This window comes from Amphiura filiformis, chromosome 9, assembly GCF_039555335.1.
Source record: "Amphiura filiformis chromosome 9, Afil_fr2py, whole genome shotgun sequence".
Lineage (NCBI taxonomy): Eukaryota > Metazoa > Echinodermata > Ophiuroidea > Amphilepidida > Amphiuridae > Amphiura > Amphiura filiformis.
Window position 1 is genome coordinate 44734455 of NC_092636.1, and position 15393 is coordinate 44749847.

Consider the following 15393-nt stretch of genomic DNA (forward strand, 5'->3'; position numbering starts at 1 on the left):
TTGCAATTCACAAAATAGAATTTGCCTCTTAAAAAATGGACAACTTTAGTCTCTAATTAAAGTACATATAGCCCATACCATAGATATTATACCAGAAGATTATGGACTCAAAATTGCACCATACGTACATGTAATGCTATGGCAAATCCGCCATCTTGGTATGTCACTTATGGAGCCCACAATATTCATTAGCAAGGGCTCAAAATCAAACGATAATTTGCATCTTTAAGTTTTAGCATTTCAAATGTTTGAGCATGCAGTGCTTAGTGCGTATCATTTGCATAACTCATAATGCAAGCAACCACATTTTTTTTCGAGGGGGGCATTAGGGGGGCAAAGTGAATTTTAGGGGGAAATCAACCAATTTTGCGCAAAATTACCACAAAAGTGGAACTTTTGTAATTTTGGGTTTTTTCTGGGGAGCAACAGTTCTGACTGGGGTTTGCCCCCCAGAGTTGGTGGAGTTGGTACTGTTTTATTCTACATCATTAATCTAGCAATATAGTGTCTCAAAATCCAACAGCCACAAGGCATATGCTGCTTCACAAGTTCCAAAGAAGACTCTTCTAGTGTCAACACACAAAATCTCACAATAATGACAATTACAGTAGTTTGCAAAGACCCTTTACACTGTCCAGTTTGAAAAACAGTTTGAAGTGTATGGTGTTCTGATTGGCTAATTTAATCATGTTATCATCACATCAGCACCTCATTCGCTGAACATGCTGCTAAGCATCGAAATACACAGCCGTGACCTAGTTCTTTATGATTAGCAAAAGCGGTCAGCCAGTGCAAAAGATCTTTGCAAAATAGTGTAATTACGCTGCACACAACCAGCAATTCAGAACTTTTGAAATATATGCGTCCCGGGATATGCGTTATTCAGTTACTCGTCAGAATTCTCGGCAGCAGTTTTGTGTTATACCAGGAAGCTACACTATCTTACAAATGTATCTATTTTATCCTTTCCATCATCGTTTCCTCTTCTTCTTTGGATGTCTTTTATAACTAGTACTAGAGTTTGAACTGTCACTGTCATCACTAGATGAGCTGGAGTCACTATCACTGCTGCTACTGCTAATGCTATCACTGTCACTGGATGACTCCGAACTGCTACTGGAAGAACTCTCTGATGAATCTAAAGATAAAGCATGTAAACAAAAAAGAATCAATGAAGTTAAAAGTGATTACATTATATCATATGGATCACACTTGTAATGTTTTTGGTAAACATTACATTGCATTACATTACATTACATTACATTACATTACATTACATTACATTACATTACATTACATTACATGATTACATTACATGATTACATTACATTACATTACATTACATGATTACATTACATGATTACATTACTATTCTATTCTATTCTATTCTATTCTATTCTACAATATTCTATTCTATTACATTGATCTGGCAGTGTCATTGGCCCTGAACATGTTTACATTCTATTCTATTCTATTCTACAATATTCTATTCTATTACATTGATCTGGCAGTGTCATTGGTCCTGAACATGTTTACATTATATTACATTATATTACATTACATTATATTACATTAAATAACATTGATCTGGCAGTGTCATTGGCCCTGAACATGTTTACATTATATTACATAACATTGATCTGGCAGTGTCATTGGCCCTGAACATGTTTACATTACATTATATTTTTTGATTTGATTTGTTCGGATTTTGACAACCCTGGATAACTCAAGAAAGCCTCTATTGCAGCTTATTTGCATTGGGGTCCATTTGAATATACCGGGACAGGTTGGGAACAGTCAGGGGTTAACACCCTACTCTTTTCGAAACTGGCTGCGAGATACATGGCTCTCTGCACACGGTCCCCTCCGAAGGACAGAGTACTTTCATGATTCATTTACCCAATTCTAAATGAACCAAGGGGAGAACATAAGTCTGAATTTAACAGAAGTCTACGAGGTTGCCAATTAATTGCAGACTTTTTTTCCAAGTCAATATCCCAGCAAATCGCCACCGCCGGGAATTGAACGGGACCTTGTGCACTAAAGGCAAGTACCCTAACCATTGCGCCACACTCTACAAAGTTCATATAAAATGGAAAACTAAATAAACAAAGCAAGTGATATCTATATAGTTACCTGAGCTGGAATTTGAGCTGTCAGATTCTGAATCACTGTCTGATGAACTTGAACTAGCTTTCCTTGACCTGTTGTAAAAAAAGAGTATTATTTGACTATTTTTTCATTTGTCATAATCTGTTGCTTGTAATTGATGAAATATCAACCAATTAATCAGAATTAATGGTCAATTTGTATCAGTCATTACATACAAAGATTTAATAATTATAGTCACTTACTTGTCATTGTTATAATGTAATGTGGATTAACCAAGCATCGATTGTTGATCAAAAGGTCAAACTAATTTGATTCTATTGCCTTATTCCCCATTCCAGAAAAATACAGAACTATTTTTTTTGGATTAAAAAAATATTATCCTGTTTTGCCAAATGAAACATAGCTAAATCCTAATCCTTTAGTTAGTCCTAACTGGCAAAAAGTCAAATTTTAATATTTTTGCAATTTGCGGGAAAATAGTCCAAAAACATGCAATTTTGTTTTCTTACAATTATAATCACAAAATTGTTAGACTTGGCACAAGTCTAAGCATTCAAAATCTTGAGTATAGGGTAAGAGTTAGCTTATAATTTTAATATTAAATGTTATTTTTGCTAATTGCTTATGAAAAAGATTGGAAAATGTGTTTTCCAAAAATTAGAATGCATGACTTGAAATTAGTCTTTGTTCAATTCTTTGGGCTTGATTGTCACAGAATACGAAAAGGGTCGAAAAACGCCCTAAAAATGCATGCATGTTTTTGGCCCTTATTTCCACAAATTGACCAAATATTAAAATTTTACTTTCATTGCCAGTTAAGGACTAAAGGATTATGATTTAGCTATGTTTCATTTGGCAAAACAGGATAATATTTTGTTAATCCAAAAAAATTAGTTCTGTATATTTCTGGAATGGGGAGTAGAATGTACATTTACAGTTTTTTACACAGCCATCTATGATCTATCCATCTATGAAGATGGTTGCTGAATGATGGGGAGGATGTTGATGATGATGAAGGATGATGATGGATGATGAATGATAAATGATGGATGATGGATGGTGGATGATGATGGTTGAAAGCTGAAGATTGATGGGTGACGATGACACCAACAATGGTATTATAAATAACGGAATAATGGTTCTGATACATGGCAGAAAACAGTGTTTTTCATTTGAACTTTCATACTTTTTATCTTTCATGTAAACATACCTCTTCTTTTTCTTCTTCTTCTTTTTCACATTAGTGTCCTCATTTATCCTGAAATCATAATGGAAACATGTTTTAATTTACAAATGCCACAAATCTGAAAGATGTTATGGTTGAAACTGCTTTAAGGGCTCCGTACCCACCTTTGCACAGTATTTTGTGGGACCTACAGCACATCAGACACATACCTTATGGCTTTAATAATAGTATCCAGATGCAGATGGTGGCTAAATAATCAGATGAGATGGACACAAAAAAAACAAACAAAGATGAACATGACAAAACTACTTACTCAACTGGAGCAAATTGCTCTTGAATCTTTTGACGTTCAGCTTGTTTGACCTTCTTGTTGAGGTGGGTCACCCTGGATGCTCTATGTACATACTTGCGTTTACCGGTGCATTCATATGTCCAGTGTCCCATCTCAAGACATTTTTGACAGCGGACATTATCCTTGTTTTGGCTGTAATAAGATAAGACAAGTGTAGAGATAATATTAAATTTTGATCATGGGGGGGGTCACTGATATGTGAAATCTCATGTATATAGTTGCGAGCACGCATGTGAACAAAAACATACATAAGTGTGGGTGGATTTGAAAAACAAGTACCGTATTCGTTCCAATAAGCGCCCATGCCCCAATAAGCGCCCACCCAGTGTATTGACAATTTGCTAAAGGGTACCATAACTACCATTAATGTTGAAGTGACAGATAGACGTCGATACAGTGAAATAGGTGGAGGACTACAAGTAAATTTGCAATACATTTTCTGCATCAGAAAATCTACCAGAACATCTCGGGACCCTTTTATAACGTATGAGAATTCGTCTCTATTAAACGCCCCTTACGAAAAAATGAGGTAATCCAGGTAAAAAATAAGTGCCCACCCATAATAACTTTGTTAAGCGCCCTGGGCAGTTATTGGAATGAATACGGTACCTAAGTCCTAATGCATGATAATTAGGTTGACATTTTTCTAAGTTGACATGTAAATCTAATCATGACAAGTTCCTTCATTCTGGCAAGGGATGGACAGACGGCAGATGCATCATTAACAGAAACATAGTGGATAAGAAGTTTGTCGAATAAGAGGCTCAAAAATAAGGCTCAGATTACACAAGAGAGCATCTAAAACCTATGGCCTTCCACAGTCATTAAGTGGGCCTGGCAATGGCATCCAAGCAGTATGGGATCAAGGTAGGGACCGAGTCCCAGGAATTCCTGGACCTAGACCTAAATGCTAGGATCATTCATGGTTGACCTAAAAAAAAAAAATTGCAAAATCTGGTTCTAGGCAGTGTTCTAAATCATCAAGAATAATAAACCTCTGGTAACTTACCAGGTAATTTTCGGTAAAATACTGTAGGCCTAACTTACCGTAAAATTTGGTTTAGAAATTTAAAAGACACCAAAAAACAAATTTATGAAAAAAAAAAAATCAAGACGATAAGAGGTCTTTGGTACTGCTCAGATCTGTGTACAGCCAGAGAGACTACCTGGTACCAGAACGTTAATAATAAAATTAATCGTAGTATCTCATATTGTGCCACAGGTCATTCAAATTCAATTCTGTGAGTCTATGACAAGTCTAAATTACAGATTAGCATAGAATGGGTGTACAATCTCTGTTATATTACTTTCCTATTCAGCAAGGATGGCAATTTTGTCATCATGGTTTGTTTACAAACAGAGAGGTCATGGAGGTAGACAAAAGACCAGGTCAACAAGTATCAGAAGGGTGGTCCACAATATTCATTTACTGACATGTGATCGTGTTCCGAGTCTGAACTGTTTGCATTCAAAATCTGAAAACCATTTTTTCATAGCACTTTCCGTAGCAAAGTTACATCTTGTCAAAGATTGACTTTCATCAAAAAGTTTCAGCTAGCAAAATTCCCCAAAACGACATTTCGGGGTGTTTCTAGATCTTAATTTCATTATGATAACAGCTTTTTTTTTTTAATGGAACTGCTATCCAAATCCTCTAAAATTCCATGTGCGAGTGACTTATCACCATAAAAAATCATATATTTGGGTCAAGTGAAGTATAGAAAACATATTTATGTACGTTTCCTTCTTCGAACATCCTCATGTCACCAACATACAATACCCATCATTTTCCTGGTATAGTAAACTTACTCAGCCAGTTGAGTTACAAGTCACAATCCATAGGCTTATACCAGAGTAAACAACCAATGAAATTGGTATTAGTAGCCATTTCCTTTCTGGTCATGATGCACGCCGGGGACTTACATCCCAACCCGGGACCGTACGCACCAAAATACCCCTGCGTTTTGTGTGGAAAAGCAGCGCGATGGAACCAACGTGCAGTAAGCTGTGATGAATGTCACGGCTGGTTCCACGTCGAATGCATGAGCATGTCTACTGCTACATACAATGTTCTTGTTGAATGTAGTCAAATGGAATGGATTTGTTGCCAGTGCGGCTTACCAAATTTCTCCAGTTCCTTATTTCAAAATAGTGATATCGAGCTGTCCAACAGCTTTGGTTGTTTGTCCGAAGACGGTACAATTTGCAATGATACTAGCTGCGAACTCCCTAGTTCACCCTTGGCTTCATCATCGCCAACTCATAGTAAGTTCAAGGATCGTAAGCAGAACCGTAACAACCGGCAAAAATTGAAAGTTCTTGTTGTTAATTTTCAAGGTCTAAAAAGTAAGACCGCGGACCTTGCTTGTTGCATAGATCAACATTCACCTGATATTATAGTAGGTACTGAAACTCACCTGGACTCATCTGTGAATAGTAGTGAGCTATTTCCTCCTGGCTATACTGCCATCAGGAAAGATCGTGATTTTGGACCAAAAAAAGGTGGTGTTCTCCTTGCATTCAAGGATGACCTCATTGTCACCCACCGCACAGATTTGGATTCAAACTGTGAGGTGGTATGGGCTTCCATTCAGTTACAAGGTGCCAAGCAAATTACCATTGGTGCATTCTACAGATCCCAAATTTATGGTGCTTCTACCGATTACATTGACCAGCTGCGTGAATCCCTCAGTAAGATTTCGAGGGGCGGTCATGTATGGTTAGCAGGAGATTTCAACTTTCCTGGTATAGATTGGGACAACTTATCAGTTAAGCCCAACGCCCAGTATGCTATGCTATCTAAGCATTTTTTGGATCTAGCTACTGACTTTGGATTCGACCAGATGGTCAGTGAACCCACCCGCATCAACAACATTTTGGACATTTTTCTCACTAATAACCCGACCTTGGTCGAGAATTCATCCACGATCCCGGGTATTAGTGACCACGATAGCATACCGGTCCTCACCATAAACATTAAACCCAAAATTGCCAAGCTAAAACCACACAAAATTTTCATGTGGAGTAAGGCAGACTTGGAAGCCATTAGAGCGGATTTCAAGGAGTATAGTGACTCCACTTCCAACAGAGACACTTCTCAGTGCTCAGTTAGACCTGCCTGCATGTCTTCGGTCCTATCCTTCAACATACTGACATTTACTGGCCCGAAGACATGCTGCGGTAAATTTTGGTCCTTCTCGCAAAATAAATTTGGCTTCTTCATCGGCCCATAAAATATGATATATAAAAAATATACACCTAAATCATGTCTTATATTTACCTCTAAACTACAAGCTTTCATATGCTGTTGTTGACACTTCACTGCATTCTTCATTTCGTTGTAAAAGCAATTATTTCAGGAGCACTTTTTGGTCTCGTTATATTCTAAGTAGAAGTTGTCGACAGGAAGTGAGGTTAAAGGTCAAATTTGTCAACACGTGTGGCGTGTTTACAAACTTACACCTTGGGCTGTGTCAGAACAGCATGGACGTAGTTTTACAATAGTATATTTATGTAATAAATGCTCCCAAAGTCCTATATCTACCTCCAAGCGGTGGGTGACAGTAACAAGTGTTCTGGATAAAGGTTGAATTAAACCTTGACTGTAAAAATTATATAAAAATTTCAAAATAAAAGGGATAATAGAGTCTCCCCTATTTCCACTTTAAAATTTTGGGCGATTTTTTGGCTATTGGGCGCCATTTCACGGCTACACCCGCAACTTGGGCTAAAAAGTTTTGGCAACCCTGGTCAGAAGTGACGTCACAAAATTCACACCATGTAAACAGTGTGAAACGAAATGTGGAAAGTCCGAAAAAACCCATCAAATTACAGTATTGTAAGTGAAAATATGAAGACATCCATATGCGGATAGTTACGGAGTGTCTGAAGTTCACATATTGGACTACATTTATGTAAGTTATTTATGTGATTTAGAGAAAGAAGAATTTTAAGTTTTCGACAACCTGTAATAAGCTTCTTTGCGAAAAGGATACAAATAGACCGATCTGTAACTCAGTAATCAGATAATGTCATAATGTTAAATAAAGATTACTGAGTTACAGTTACTGGAACTAAGTGCTCAGTGGAAGATTTGTATGACGAGTTCATTGACAAAGTTGATGCTGTAATGAATGAGCATGTCCCTTCTCGTAACGTCAGTAAAAGAAATCTGACACCATGGATTAGTAACAAGATTAAACGTTTGCATAAGAGAAAACAAAGAGCATATAACTCTTATCGTAAGTCACCTAATGAGGAAACTTTAAATCGTTTCCAAGAGGTGCGCAAAACTACTCAAAAAGAAAGTAGACACTCGTACAGGAAATATATTAGCTCAATCTGTACCGAGTCCTCAAAAAAATTTTGGACTCACATTAAGTGTCTAAAAAATGACACCATTGGAATTCCCACTCTGAAGAACAGAGGAAAGCTTGAGTCTGACAACAACACCAAAGCAAACATTCTCAATGCTCAATTTGCCTCAGTATTCACACAGGAGAAAGACTGTTTACCTCATTTACCTCCAAGTTCATTTCCATCCGTCCCTGATTTCAAAATTTCATCCGAAGGCGTTTGCAAGCTTCTTTCTGGTCTTAACCCTCACAAAGCCTCAGGCCCTGATGGTATCCCTGCCAAAGTTCTCAAGGTTGCTGCTGAGGAGATAGCCCCAGCTCTTACTGTCATTTTCCAGAAATCCTTAGAGACTGGCGAGATACCATCATCCTGGCTGCGTGCAAATATCTCCCCCATATTTAAAAAAGGTGACCATTCTGATGCCTCCAACTATCGTCCAGTGTCCCTTACCGCCATTTGTAGCAAAGTTCTTGAGCACATTATACACTCACAAATCATGACCCACTTTGACAATCATTCCATCCTAACTGACAAACAATTTGGTTTTAGAAACAAGCATTCATGCGAGTCCCAACTTATACTTACAGTAAATGACCTAGCCACTTCACTAAACAACAAATCCCAAACCGATATGATCATCATGGACTTTTCGAAAGCTTTCGATACCGTCCCCCACAACCGTCTTCTTTTAAAACTTCATTCATATGGTATTCGAAATAATTTACTCGTCTGGATCTCAAATTTCTTGAAGCACCGTGAACAGAGAGTCGTTGTCGGTGGTGAACACTCGACCTGGGCAGATGTTGGTTCTGGCGTCCCTCAGCGCACGGTGCTAGGCCCTTTGTTATTTTTAGCTTACATCAATGACCTTCCCGACAATCTTAATTCAGAAGTCAGACTTTTGCAGACGACTGCGTGCGTCTACCGCCAAATTGTTAATGACACCGATCATATCCTTCTCCAAGATGACTTAAACACTCTAGAGAAGTGGCAAAAAGACTGGCAAATGAATTTTAACACCAAAAAATGTTTTGTCATGAGGTTAACTCGCATCAGAAATCCTAAAATGTATAGTTACAAGATTGGAGCATGCATACTGGAGGAAACAGACAATCACTCATATCTCGGCGTCAATATATCAAACAATCTCTCTTGGTCAAAACACATAAGCAACATAACATCATCTGCTAACAGATCCCTAGGCTTCATTAGGCGTAACCTTTACTCTTGCCCCAAACCATTAAAACAGACTGCGTGATATGTCCCTAGTTAGACCTATTCTTGAATACTCTAACGCAGTTTGGGACCCACACCAAAAAGATCTCATCAACAAGTTGGAAAAGATCCAAAAGAGAGCTGCTAGATTTACCACTAACACATACGATAGAAAAACAAGCATCACAAATCTCATCAAAGACTTGGGTTGGGATACCCTTCAAAACAGACGTCATGCTAATAGACTAACAATTCTTCAGAAAGCCAGAGAGGGCCTCCTGGCTCTGCCGGTGGATCACTTGCTTAGACCAAACCCACGTCAACCGCAGCATACTCATCCAGCAGCCTACCAGATCATAACAAGCACCAAAAACTGTCACAAGTTCTCTTATTTACCAAAAACAGTTATTGACTGGAACAGTCTACCATATCATATCACTCAGATAAAGGATCCAGCTAACTTCAAGGAAGCAGTGGCAGTTCAGCACCTTCGCCAAGACTAGTCCGAATAATCAGACCCAGAACAAAATATTAATTTCTGACATGATCGTGTACTGGGTCTGAACTGTTTCCATATGAAATCTTGATGGCAAATTGGACAATAGAAGCACATGGTTCTACGTGACAGCTTTTTAATCCCTATTCACGTTACGTGAATCACGCTATTGTGGACCATCCTTCTGATACTTGAGTGTTTGGACAAGCGGAACGGTTTTTGTCTACCTCTCTGTTTGTAAACAAACCAGGAGGTCGAATCGTCCTCCTCGCCGAATCACGAAAGTCAGCGTAATAGTAATGCACACTGCGCCAAGACTAGCTTTGTTCCGTATGCGCACACTACCCTATACGCCTGGCTCCAACATTGGGAGCGTTGTATAGTACAACCACAGATACAGATACAGATATGTAAATATGCATTGACATTATCGGCGAATTTGACTGACTAGCAAACGTGTTAACTAAGAGGAGAGCGTGGCCTAGCGGTTAAGGCATAGGATAGCACTATACTTGCTGCCTTAGTGCTTCGGAGGGCACTTTAAGCTGTCGGTCCCGTGTACATGCATATTTTCTCACATTAATGTAGTGTGCACGTAATAAAGAACGTCACAGGCTATTCGAAAAGAGCAGGGGATCATCCCGGTCATGTTGACTGTACTTCAAAATACACTAGGTATACTAGGTGAATTCAAATTTGCCATCAAACTGCATCATTTTATATATCAAATTAAAGCCCTTGAGTAAACAAAGCCAAAACTGAAACCCTTTTTTTTCATAGCACTTTCCGTAGCAAAAAGTTCCATCTTGTCAAAGACTGACTTTCATCAAAAAGATTAAGCTAGCAAAATTCCCCAAAAGCGGCATTTCGGGGTGTTTCTAGATCTTAGTCTCATGGCGATAGCAGCTTTTTTAATGGAACTGCTATCAAAATCCTCTAAAATTCCATGTGCGGCTTGATTATCACCATAAAAAATCATATATTTGGGTCAAGTGAAGTATAGAAAACATATTTATGTAGGTTTCCTTCACCGACCTATTCTCGAAAAAAATTCAAATTTCTATGTAAATATGCATTGTGTTTGGGCCCCGGTCTCGGCGAATTTCGCTGACTAGCAAATGTGTTAACTAAGGTTTGCCTGGGATACCTAAATACACTCATCTACTCTGGGTTCCAGAGTAAAAAATAAGTACAGCTTGTCTGTACGCAGTGCGACAATACTCATACATATGAGGGAGGCACTTATAAGGAAGAAGAAGAAGAGATGAAGGTTTGCCTGGGTTACCTAGTCCTAGAAATAGGTAAGCTTAAAATAACATTAAGCTTACTTGGGACTTTTTGGTGATCTGAGTGATTCGCACGAGTTCTTCCGATTGAAATTTCCTGCCAAATTATTTCTTAAGATTTATATAAGAAAACGTAGGAGTATTTTTGACTTACTTTTGTTTTGCGTTGAAAATTGCTATGCGCGTCGCCATTTTGTTACTGAATTAGCCTCACCTCTCAACGCAAAGTCTTATGAAATGGTTGGTGTATCATACAGAATTCACAAGTATGTAAATGAGGTTAAAGGTTAATTGTATACATTTATTCATATTTTATTCATATAATATACATAACAATAACGTCCTTTTGTGTCTTTATTATGCTAATATGTCTTTGTATGTCATTTAGTATCCTTCGGTGTCTTTTAACGTCTTTATATGGTTTTCTCTGGCTTTCCTTGGCTTTCCTTGGCTTTCTTTGGCTTTTCTGGGCTTTCTCTGGCTTTTCTTGGCTTTCCTTGGCTTTCTCTGGCTTTTCTGGGCTTTCTCCGGCTTTCCTTGGCTTTCTTTGGCTTTCCTAGGCTTTCTGCGGCTTTCCTAGGCTTTCTGTGGCTTTCCTTGGCTTTCCTAGGCTTTCTGCGGCTTTCCTAGGCTTTCTCTGGCTTTTCTGGGCTTTCTCCGGCTTTCCTTGGCTTTCTTTGGCTTTCTTTGGCTTTCCTGGCTTTCTTTTCCTTGGCTTTCTGTGGCTTTCCTTGGCTTTCCTTGGCTTTCCTAGGCTTTCTGCGGCTTTCCTAGGCTTTCCCTGGCTTTCCTTGGCTTTCCTTGGCTTTCCTTGGCTTTCTGCGGCTTTTCTTGGCTTTCTCTGGCTTTTCTGGGCTTTCTCCGGCTTTCTACGGCTTTCTCTGGCTTTCTGTGGCTTTCCTTGGCTTTCTCTGGCTTTTCTGGGCTTTCTCTGGCTTTCCTTGGCTTTCTCTGGCTTTTCTGGGCTTTCTCCGGCTTTCCTTGGCTTTCTTTGGCTTCCCTCGGCTTTCTCTGGCTTCCCTCGCCTTTCTGTGGCTTTCCTTGGCTTTCCTTGGCTTTCCTAGGCTTTCTGCGGCTTTCCTAGGCTTTCCCTGGCTTTCCTTGGCTTTCCTTGGCTTTCCTAGGCTTTCTGCGGCTTTCCTTGGCTTTCTCTGGCTTTTCTGGGCTTTCTCCGGCTTTCTACGGCTTTCTCTGGCTTTCCTAGGCTTTCTGTGGCTTTCCTTGGCTTTCTCTGGCTTTTCTGGGCTTTCTCTGGCTTTCCTTGGCTTTCTCTGGCTTTTCTAGGCTTTCTCCGGCTTTCCTTGGCTTTCTTTGGCTTTCCTAGGCTTTCTGCGGCTTTCCTAGGCTTTCTGTGGCTTTCCTTGGCTTTCCTTGGCTTTCCTTGGCTTTCCTAGGCTTTCTGCGGCTTTCCCTGGCTTTCCTTGGCTTTCCTTGGCTTTCCCTAGGCTTTCTGCGCTTTCCTTGGCTTCTCTGGCTTTTCTGGGCTTTCTCCGGCTTTCTCTGGCTTTCTGTGGCTTTCCTTGGCTTTCCTTGGCTTTTCTGGGCTTTCTCTGGCTTTCCTTGGCTTTCTCTGGCTTTTCTGGGCTTTCTCCGGCTTTCCTTGGCTTTCTTTGGCTTTCCTAGGCTTTCTGCGCTTTCCTAGGCTTTCTGTGGCTTTCCTTAGCTTTCCTTGGCTTTCCCTAGGCTTTCTGCGGCTTTCCTAGGCTTTCCCTGGCTTTCCTTGGCTTTCCCTGGCTTTCCTAGGCTTTCTTCGGCTTTCCTTGGCTTTCTCTGGCTTTTCTGGGCTTTCTCCGGCTTTCTACGGCTTTCTCTGGCTTTCCTAGGCTTTCTGTGGCTTTCCTTGGCTTTCTCTGGCTTTTCTGGGCTTTCTCTGGCTTTCCTTGGCTTTCTCTGGCTTTTCTAGGCTTTCTCCGGCTTTCCTTGGCTTTCTTTGGCTTTCCCTAGGCTTTCTGCAGCTTTCCTAGGCTTTCTGTGGCTTTCCTTGGCTTTCCTTGGCTTTCCTTGGCTTTCTGGCTTTCTTTGGCTTTCCCTGGCTTTCCTTGGCTTTCCTTGGCTTTCCTAGGCTTTCTGCGGCTTTCCTTGGCTTTCTCTGGCTTTTCTGGGCTTTCTCCGGCTTTCTCTGGCTTTTCTGGGCTTTCTTGGGCTTTCCTCGGCTTTCTGCGGCTTTCCTTGGCTTTCTCTGGCTTTTCTGGGCTTTCTCCGGCTTTCCTTGGTTTTCTTTGGCTTTCCTAGGCTTTCTGCGGCTTTCCTAGGCTTTCTGTGGCATTCCTTGACTTTCCTTGGCTTTCCTAGGCTTTCTGCGGCTTTCCTTTCCCTGGCTTTCTCTGGCTTTTCTGGGCTTTCTCCGGCTTTTCTTGGCTTTCTTTGGCTTTCCTAGGCTTTCCTTGGCTTTCCTTGGCTTTCCTTGGCTTTCCTAGGCTTTCCTAGGCTTCCTTGGCTTTCTGCGGCTTTCCTAGGCTTTCCCTGGCTTTCCTTGGCTTTCCTAGGCTTTCTGCAGCTTTCCTTGGCTTTCTCTGGCTTTTCTGGGCTTTCTCTTTCCTTGGCTTCCTTGGCTTTCCTAGGCTTTCTGTGGCTTTCCTAGGCTTTCTGTGGCTTTCCTTGGCTTTCTGCTGCTTTCCTAGGCTTTCTGCGGCTTTCCTTGGCTTTCTTGGCTGGCTTTCTCCGGCTTTCCTTGGCTTTCTTTGGCTTTCCTAGGCTTTCTTTGGCTTTCTCTGGCTTTCCTAGGCTTTCTGTGGCTTTCCTTGGCTTTCCTTGGCTTTCCCTAGGCTTTCTGCAGCTTTCCTAGGCTTTTCTCTGGCTTTCCTTGGCTTTCCTAGCCTTTCCTTGGCTTTCTTTGGCTTTCTGCGGCTTTCTGTGGCTTTCCTTGGCTTTCCTAGGCTTTCTGCGGCTTTCCTAGGCTTTCCCTGGCTTTCCTTGGCTTTCTTTGGCTTTCCTAGGCTTTCTGCGGCTTTCCTAGGCTTTCCTTTCCTGGCTTTCCTTGGCTTTCCTAGGCTTTCTGCATTTCCTAGGCTTTCTCTGGCTTTCCTTGGCTTTCCTTGGCTTTCTCTGGCTTTCTGCGGCTTTCTGCTTGCTTGGCTTTCTCTGGCTTTTTCTGGGCTTTCTCCGGCTTTCTACTTTCTGGCTTTCTCTGGCTTTCTCTGGCTTTCCCTAGGCTTTTCCTTGGCTTTCTCTGGCTTTCTGCAACTTTCCTTGGCTCTGGGCTTTCTCTGGCTTTCTGGCTTTCCTTAGCTCTCTCTGGCTTTCTGGGCTTTCTCCGGCTTTCCTTGGCTTTCTGCGGCTTTCCTTGGCTTTCCCTGGCTTTTCTGGGCTTTCTGTGGCTTTCCTTGGCTTTCCTTGGCCTTCTGCGGCTTTCCCTGGCTTTCCTTGGCTTTCCTAGGCTTTCCTTCTGCGGCTTTCCTTGGCTTTCTCTGGCTTTTCTGGGCTTTCTCCGGCTTTCTCTGGCTTTCCTAGGCTTTCTGTGGCTTTCCTTGGCTTTCCTTGGCTTTCCTTGGCTTTCTGCAGGCTTTCCTAGGCTTTCTGCAGGCTTTCCTTGGCTTTCTCTCTGGCTTTTCTGGCTTTCTCCGGCTTTCCTTGGCTTTCTTTGGCTTTCCTAGGCTTTCTGCGGCTTTCCTAGGCTTTCTGTGGCTTTCTTTTCCTTGGCTTTCCTTGGCTTTCCTAGGCTTTCTGCGGCTTTCCTAGGCTTTCTCTGGCTTTTCTGGGCTTTCTCCGGCTTTTCTTGGCTTTCTTTGGCTTTCCTAGGCTTTCCTGCGGCTTTCCTGGCTTTCTGCGGCTTTCCTGTGCTTTCCTAGGCTTTCTGCAGGCTTTCCTAGGCTTTCCTGGCTTTCCTTGGCTTTCCCTAGGCTTTCTGCGGCTTTCCTTGGCTTTCTCTGGCTTTTCTGGGCTTTCTACGGCTTTCTCTGGCTTTCCCTAGGCTTTCTGTGGCTTTCCTTGGCTTTCCTAGGCTTTCTGCGGCTTTCCTTGGCTTTCTCTGGCTTTTCTGGGCTTTCTCCGGCTTTCCTTGGCTTTCTTTGGCTTTCCTAGGCTTTCTGCGGCTTTCCTAGGCTTTCTGTGGCTTTCCTAGGCTTTCCTCGGCTTTCCTAGCTCTTCTGCGGCTTTCCTAGGCTTTCTCTGGCTTTTCTGGGCTTTCTCCGGCTTTCCTTGGCTTTCTTTTCTAGGCTTTCTTTCCTAGGCTTTCTGCTGGCTTTCTGTGGCTTTCCTTGGCTTTCTGCGGCTTTCCTAGGCTTTCCCTGGCTTTCCTTAGCTTTCCTTGGCTTTCCTAGGCTTTCTGCAGCTTTCCTTGGCTCTCTGGCTTTTCTGGGCTTTCTACGGCTTTCTCTGGCTTTCCTAGGCTTTCTGTGGCTTTCCTTGGCTTTCCTAGGCTTTCTGCGGCTTTCCTTGGCTTTCTCTGGCT

General features: G+C 41.4%; 1 protein-coding gene across 1 annotated transcript; it reads right to left on the reverse strand.

Moving 5' to 3' along the window:
- Positions 1-451: 451 nt before the first annotated feature.
- LOC140161041 (uncharacterized) lies at positions 452-11243 on the reverse strand. The gene is made up of 5 exons (XM_072184423.1): positions 11158-11243; positions 3612-3782; positions 3323-3370; positions 2137-2204; positions 452-1138 (listed from the first exon to the last, which is right to left on the reverse strand). Exons 1-5 carry the CDS (start codon positions 11193-11195, stop codon positions 972-974), a joined length of 492 nt encoding a protein of 163 aa, XP_072040524.1. The 5' UTR covers positions 11196-11243; the 3' UTR covers positions 452-971.
- Positions 11244-15393: the final 4150 nt, after the last annotated feature.